The sequence below is a fragment of the Phycodurus eques genome, chromosome 11 (assembly GCF_024500275.1).
Source record: "Phycodurus eques isolate BA_2022a chromosome 11, UOR_Pequ_1.1, whole genome shotgun sequence".
NCBI classification, from domain to species: domain Eukaryota; kingdom Metazoa; phylum Chordata; class Actinopteri; order Syngnathiformes; family Syngnathidae; genus Phycodurus; species Phycodurus eques.
Window position 1 is genome coordinate 3,117,868 of NC_084535.1, and position 8,239 is coordinate 3,126,106.

The following is an 8,239-nucleotide window of genomic DNA, read 5'->3' on the forward strand; positions in this document are numbered from 1 at the left end:
TGAGGGTAAGCTAAACATTCACATTTTTCTTAACATTTTAATCTAGGGATGGAAAGTATTTGACGCGGAGGGGGGTTCACGTCGAACTCTCTCCCAAAAAAATACCGTTTATTTTTTCGTGTGGTTTTTTTTATATATTCCAGTCTGAATGCTCTACTATTGCGATCATATTACACGTAACTAAGTACTATTTCATTCGGCATGGGAATTCTGCCTCCAGATGTTTTGTGTTTTAGCAGAGCTGTAGTAGAACGTCGTTTCGGAGTAAGTTTGACTCAGTGAAATTGTGAAGTAGCAGGTAACTAACTGCAAACGCCACGCTTTAAAGTGCGCATGCGCCCTGAAATCTCGCCAGACCGCGTCGCCCGCTTCCACAACGTCGCTCGCGATTGGCTGCCGGTTTTAATAGGAAATGGCCCGCGCTGCACCGCGCATGCGCGTTCCATTCAAAGAACGTCACTTCCGCCTAACGGTAGCTGTCGCGGCCGCTGATTGGCCGAAGGTTTAAATGGTGAAACACCCGCTTGTCTTTGAATGCTTTTGCGCCTTCTTTCGCCAAATTCGAAACGTTGAGGCGATGGGAGGACGACTTTTTTGAGCGCTGAACGTCTTCTCGGAAACCTCAAAACACGAGTTGAGCCACAACAAAGGCGGTGGCTTTATAGAAACGGGGCGAAGAAACATTCAGGTGAGTCACTTTTATTCGTATTCTGCAGCCACCGAGGTGTCAAGTGGATACAACGAAAATGTACAATACCAATACGTTTGAGGATATTTGGTTTTATATAACCAATAATGCGTCTTCCTGGTATTTTTAACGTATTTAATAAGACGTTATGGTATTTTATTTATTTTTTTAAATCATTTGTGCTTGAGTTAAAAAAAAAAAAAAAAAAAAAAAAAAAGTCAGTTAGTATAGAGTCAAAATGGCTGGTCCCCGCCAAATCTATATGACTTCAAAATGGTCTTAATTCACTGGAAACTGTAACGAAACAATGTCCGACCACTTTCGAGGCTTGTGGGGTACCCTGAAATGCTCTCAGTGTTGTGTTATTTGCCAATTTCTCCATGTTTGAGGTAGCAACGTTAGCTTGCACGCGACCTATGCCAGGGGTGAACTTGTTCCTCCCAGGCCTGCATACAGGAAAGTCGAAAGATTCCTCAACATTCATTTATTAAACACACTAACAACCAATCCATTAAGCAATTACATGCTTTTTTTTTTTTTTTTTTTTTTCTCCATATGTTGTAATTATTTTAGGCTGTTAAACGTGGCAAGTAGTGTAGGATTTTGGTGTGGTCCTGTTTTCCACTTGTACAGGGTAGGCCAAAAGTAGGCTTACACTAGCAGGTATAAATTTTAGAGAAATGCTTAGAAATGTGACTAGAATCAGGGCAATTTTAAAAAATAAATAAATGCTGACCACATTCACTGCCAACCCTTGCAATTACAATGCATATTTGGCATCTACAGCTTAAACAAAAAGATCTAAAACGTCTCTATGTTCCCGTACACTGAGCAGCAACACATTTACACATTCGGAACCAGAACAAGAGCAATCTGTAGGAAGCTGACACTTTCAGTTGTAAATACACCTCTGTGATATGGTCAAACTTTGAGTTAAACCCTCTCTCTTTCTGCAGTGTGTTCGACTGTGAGGAAGCCAACATGAAGTGCCCGCAATATGACGCAGCCAAAGCCAAGGGGAACATGGAAAGAGGCTCCCCGGAGAAGCCCTTGGGCCTCCGTGGGAAAGATTCCCCCATCAAGGACCCCCTCGCTCTCAAGCCCCTTGCTGAGAAGGTGTCCACAGTGTTGTTCCACAACGACACCCTCGGAGCGGCCCGTGACAAAGAGAACCGAACCCTAAAGGCGCACGAGAGGACTTTCGACGAGGCGTTAAATGACAGCGGCTACTTGTCCTTGTACAACAGTCATATAGACGAAGACGACAATCACGGTCAGGGCAAAACCAAAATCCCGCTGCCCCTGCTCCCTCCATGTGTGACACCAAAACGGTCCAATCTATGTCAAGAGGGTACGGTTTTAGACTGCCTTGTGAGCCTGGGGGCTTCTTCCACGCCCGTGGACCACTGCTGGCAGAAACCACCCATGTTTGCCTTGTCATCCACCCCCGCTGAGCACCACCACAACCCCAACCTGCCCATCATCAAGTTCCAGCAAGCCGTGTGTCAAGAGCTCGCCAAGAGTTACAGCAAGAATAAGAGGTAGGTACTGCATTGGTAGCAGAGTCACGAACTTGACAAATGGAGGCTAGCACCCCCCCAAAAAAAAAAATCTCACATGATTGGGAACTCTGTAGTCCGATTCCTAATAGATTTTGTTCGTTTGTTTGGTTTCCTCAGGTACGACTGGAGTGTCATCACGGAGTTGGCCAAGGATCATCTGCTGCACCAGGTGATCGGCGGCGGCATGGGCTGCGAGTTTGTGGACGTGTTCGCGTCTCTCCTGTCCAAGAACATGAGAAGCATCCTCGCCAACATCCTGGCCCTTCTGGGAGACATGGACCTCATCAGGTAGCCGCAGAAAGTCGAAGTTTCCTGGTGGTCACTAGGTGGCGCCGTTGTTGTCGTCGTGACCGTGACCGTGAGCTACAGTACCAACGCCGCTTTGCTTGTTCGGCAACCCGCAGTTGCAAGAAGGTGAGCAGGACGTGGAGGAAGATCGTACGTGAAGATAGCGCTGCGCTGAGAAGGTGCCGGCAAGCTGAAAAGACGCTTCAGGTGAGCAAGCGCGCACAGACACACTTGCACGTGTGCACACGCGTCTTAATGCGTTACGTATGTTTAAAGTACCGAAGACCTACTTTGATACATGCAGTAAACAAATGCTCAAAATTCCATTATTTTCCATCTAAATTGATAGACCATTTAATACAGTTTCTCATTCTCATCACTTTAATTCCTATTTAATTTGGGCAATAACACTCCATAAATTAAGTTTTAAGTTGCTTTGAGTATGTTACTTTCAATCTACTACAGTAGATTTTTTCAAATATTAAATCTGTTGGAGATTTTTAGATTAAATCTATTACAACATTACTCTCGTCCAGATATTTCACATTTTATTAACAATTTGTTTATATTGTTTTAAATTGTATTCCCCCATAAATACACTTAACATGTTGCCAAAAAACAACCTTATTAAATTATAACTATTTAACTTTTTATAAGTTTTTAACTGCTTGCCCCCCCCCCCCCAAGATTTATATTTTACATTTAATTGAGTAAAAAAAAAAAACATTCACACAAAAGCAAATGTTTGTAAACTGTACGGGATTCAAATTTATGAACAATTGCTTTCAAATGTGTACTTTTTTTTTTTGTATGAAAATTCTCTAGAGAGAAAAAATATTTAAAAAAACGTATTTCCCATTCCTTTTTAAAATTTTAGGAGTCATTAAGCTTCGTGAAGCTAAAGAGTTGCGGTCTGACGAGAGATGTGGTCGCGTCCCGGGTGGTGATGTCCTGCATGCAGAAAGTGGCCTCTCCGCACCCTCCTCCGTCGTCAGTCGTCGTCGTCGTCATCCTCCTCTTTGGCGAGCGGCGGTGTCAACAGACGGTCTGCTGCTCCAACGCAGAAACGGAACGGCAAATCTCACTTGCAGAGTTCTCGCTTCAACGAATACTTGCAGGTCAGTGAACAAATGGGTCTAATAATACAAACTACAGTAATCAAAAGCACATTCCCGGTACACCTGCCGCTAGCCTCATATGACATCTGTACGCCACGGTGGCTAATGGGCTAATGCTATAGCCAGGAAACAGCTATCCAACAGTACAGTACGTCCACGACCACGTCGCTCTCCCGGTTAATACATACACACATTCAGTCATACTAGTTACGATGGTGAAGTCCCAAAGCGGACAAAAATAATGCCTGCACCTCACGTGCATACACAGTACTGCATTGTTTATTGGTGATGCATGAAACTTAAAAAAAAAAAAAAAAAAAAAAGTCAATATCAGAATACTTGGCTATACAAAATAATTTGACATAATACTACAGTGAATCAGAGCCTGGCCACAAATAGTAAAAAATGTAATTGACACCCAGCCAGAAAAGGGTTTTAATTGCTTATAGATGCTAAAGATAACATTTTTTTTTTTTTTTTTTTATTTATTTTTTTTTTTTTATATAGACATGGCTATGGTCTGATGAAATGTTCCTCCCTTCACTTTAGCGTAGTTGCTTGATGCCAAAGTGATATTTTAATACATGTCAAATTCCAATACCAATGAGCCCTTAAAATGGAGGCTGATTGGTGATTATCGTTCCTAAATGATAAATGGCATGTTTTTGTGAAACCTATTGAATTAAGTTTTAGTCCACACTTTAATCACATCCTGATCTGCAATGCTGTCTGTCAAATGTCATACTTTTCTGAAACTTCTGGCGTCAAAGCCAAAAGTGTACTCTTCAAAGTCCTATTATGACGTATTCTTCCATCCGTCCCCTCAGGCCGCCAGCAACTTGAAGCAGGACGAGTCCCTGCGGCGGTGCAGGCAGTGCGGCTCGCCCGCGGCGCACTCTGCCGAGGCCCAGCGAGCCACGTGCACGCGGCCCAGCTGCAACTTCGTCTTCTGCACCCTCTGCCAGGAGGCTTTCCACGGCTCCGCCCCGTGCCGGATGGCGCGCTGCCACACCCGCTTGCCCGCCTCGGGCAGCGCCTACTCCGTCCTTCCTGGCAGCGCGCTGAGCAAGAGGAATGTACGGAGGTTGTGACTGGGAGGGTGCGGGTGTTTTGCCTTTTTCTGTATTGTTGCCAAAGAGGTGGGATTTCAAAGGGGCTGTTGCCGTGGGCTTCTAAATGTTGATTTAAAGCGAGACTGTTAAAATTATACCGCCACGGTCGGCCCGACTGAATTAACTGAAGCACTTGTTCTCAAAAGCATCCTGAACTGTCACCCAATCGGGGCTCTCGGTGTTTTCGTCAGTGAGTGCAAAAAAAAAAAAAAAGAGACAAATGAAAATGCTGACACTTTAAAGTTGTTTTAAATGTGTTTTAAAGTGGTTGTAAATATTAACCTTTTTTTATATATGTATATTGTGCTATTTTGTTTTAAATAAATGTAAGTTCTCTTGGAAACGTTGTGCATATTTACTGTACTGTTTGTATTGACATTTCTTGTTAAATAGATGCTTTATAAAACTTCACCTTGGCCTCTTTGTGAATCTTTGTGCTCAAAGCTTTCACACCACTTTTGTTTGTGTGAAACCTCGCGTACATTTCTGGCGACCCCTAGCGGCTAACTAATGTAATCAACCAAATTAGCCAAAAACAAAACTGTTCTACTGTACACTGTACTTCAGTAATGATTTTTGGACCTAAACGTCCTGTACCGGTCACGAATTCATTTAGTTAATGGTTATGTAAAGGTAAACTAGCAAGTTGGTGTTGAGGTAAGTATCAAATGATACAATAACGCTCATTTAATAGCTGAACATGCGTTTGAACGTCCATTGTGGCTGACCCATTAAAATGGCGGTCAGGGTGTAACACTTTTGCTGTCCGAGGTCGTTTTGGGTTTGGTAAAGTCGTAGTTGTTCTATATGAACTATAGATAGCCATTTGAGCATTTATTCAATATCTTTGATATTCACCGTGCATGGCTTATAGTAATGGTTTTTTTTTTTTAATATATATATACTACTAGTGCGTTGAATTTTCTTCCTAGAGAGGACAAAGAGTATACTAGTACATGGATCTTACGCTGGATAGCCTTGATATTGAATTAAAGCTCAGTCAGCTTTCCATGTACTAGTCAGAATCATCTTTATTTGCCAAGTATGTCCAAAACACACAAGGAATTTGTCTCCGGTAGTTGGAGCCGCTCTAGTACAACAGGCAGTCAATTGACAGAACACTTTGGAGACATAAAGACATTGACAAAAACAATTGAGCAAAAAGATGCAGAGTCCTCTAGCACTTAGAGCAGTTCGAATGACTCATATTGCAATAGTCCGGTGCAATGAGCATTGTGCAAAGGGCGCCGAGACTTCAAGGAGTGGATGCGGTTTAAAGTGACGAGTCGTGCGATCATCTGGGACAATGTCGGTTGTGCAAATGTTACAGATACTCCTCAATCCGTGTGCAAATGGAGCAGATGCTACTCTGGCACGAGTGGCCAGTATATGCAAATAGTGCAGCGTGGCGAGACAACTACAGCGAGTGCACGAGTCATACATAATTGGCCCTACACAAATGTGACAACGAACTCAAAGTCAAAAAATTGCCAGCTTGTTGTAATGGAATTAGAGGTTAGGTGTTTAAGAAGTTGATCGCAAGAGGGAAGAAGCTGTCGGAATGTCTGCTAGTTCTAGTTTGCGTTGATCGGTCGCGCCTACCTGAGGGAAGGAGCCGGAAGAGCCGGTGACCGGGGTGCGGACGGTCCGAGAGGATTTTGCACGCCCTTGTCTTAGTTCTGGCAGCGTGCAAGTCCTCAATGGTGGGTAGGGGGTTACCGACAATCCTTTCAGCAGTTTTGATCGTCCGTCGCGGTCGGAGTTTGTCCTTTTTTGTAGCAGCGCCAAACCAGACTGTGATGGAAGAACACAGGACCGATTCGATGACCGCTGTGTAGAACCGTCTCAGCGGCTCCGGTGGCAGGCCGTGCTTTCTCAGAAGCCGCAGGAAGTACATCCTCTGCTGGGCCTTTTGAGACGCTGAGTTGGAGAAGCTTGCTTGAAAGGAGTTCAGGGATGATGGTGTTGAACGCTGAGCTGAAGTCCACGAACAGGATCCTCGCGTAGGTCCCTGCGCTGTCGAGGTGTTCTACTTCGCACATTTCCAAAGATCTGTTGAAGATCTGAGTGAAGACTGGAGCGAGCTGGTCCGCGCAGACTTTGAGGCAGGATGGGGACACGTGGTCCGGTCCCGCCGCTTTGTTAATCTTCTGTTGTTTGAAGCTGCGTCTCACATCCTGTTCATGGATGGTTAACGCAGAAGTCAGAGGTGCGGTTGTGGTTGTGGTCGCGGGTGCGGCCGGGCGGGTGTGTGGAGCGAAACTGTCCTTTTCAAATCTGCAGTAGAAGGTATTCAAGTCGTCGGCTAGTGTGCTATTGTTCTCAGCTTGGGGGGGATTGGAATGCACGCCAGACTGATTTCGAGTCGTTCGCGCTAAACTGTTTTTCCAACTTTGCTGCATAGATCCTCTTTGCAATGTTAATTTCTTTAGTCAGCGGGTTTCTAGCTCGATTATACAGGGCCCTGTCCCCGCTCTGATATGCGTCTTCCTTAGCTTGGCGAAGCTGCTTAAGTTTAGCAGTGAACCACGGCTTGTTGTTGTTGAATGTCCGAAATGATTTTGTTGGTACGCAAACCTCTTCACAGAAACCGATATAGGATGTGACAGTGTCCGTATAGTCATCCAGGCTGCCGGCTGAATTTTCAAAGACACTCCAGTCTGTGCAGTCTAAACGGCGCCGTCGGGTACGGCGTCGTACGGCGTCGGGTCTCCGTGAAGCACATGGCCGCGGAACGTCCGAAGTCTTTACTGGTCTTTAACAGAAGATGAAGCTCGTCCATTTTGTTGGCTAGCGAGCGTACATTCGCGAGGTGGATCGACGGGAACGCCAATCTGTGTCCTCTCTTCACCTGAACACACTCTTACACTCTTTATCCTCACGAGTGAGACAATTCCGACATTTTTTCCACTACTACAGTGAGTGCCCCAGTTGTTGTTGTTGGGCTGTAATGTACTACTAGTACTCTCTCCTCTCGAGTGAGACGTTTCTTACTTGTAAGATCCCCCCACTACTCTATGTCATTTTGCCACACTAGTGGGACAACTCTGGTATACTAGCAGAACCAAGCACGTTACTACTAGTGAAGCTAAATTGTGCACTAGTTGACATCTGCGTGCTCCTGGTACTTGTGAACCGTGACATAAAATTCTACCCATCATTTCCCGCTTCACTAATAGTACTAGTAGCTCGCAGTTGTCAACTAGTGCATCATTTTGCCTTCCGAGTAACACACAGTATATAAAGCTATAACACATTATATATATACAGATATATATATATATATATATCTATATATATATAATAAATAAATATATATGAACCCTGTACTGTACTTGGATTCCCCTCAACAAATTCTCTTTTGACTTTTTGCCACTAGATGGTAGTGTTGTTCCCTAGCGCTTGTCGATATCAACCTGTCAAAGTTGGGGGAAAAAAGAATGTACACAACCAAATGCTCAAAATATTTCC

The 8,239-nt window shown here is 44.2% G+C and overlaps 1 protein-coding gene across 1 annotated transcript; it reads left to right on the forward strand.

Annotated features, from left to right (window-relative positions):
- Nucleotides 1-573: 573 nt before the first annotated feature.
- On the forward strand, nt 574-4,846 carry fbxo5 (F-box protein 5). The gene is given in 7 exon segments (XM_061690340.1): nt 574-688; nt 1,645-2,229; nt 2,368-2,538; nt 2,655-2,745; nt 3,416-3,529; nt 3,531-3,656; nt 4,484-4,846. Coding segments are annotated over 6 exon segments (1,326 nt in total). The 5' UTR covers nt 574-688; nt 1,645-1,669; the 3' UTR covers nt 4,748-4,846.
- Nucleotides 4,847-8,239: the final 3,393 nt, after the last annotated feature.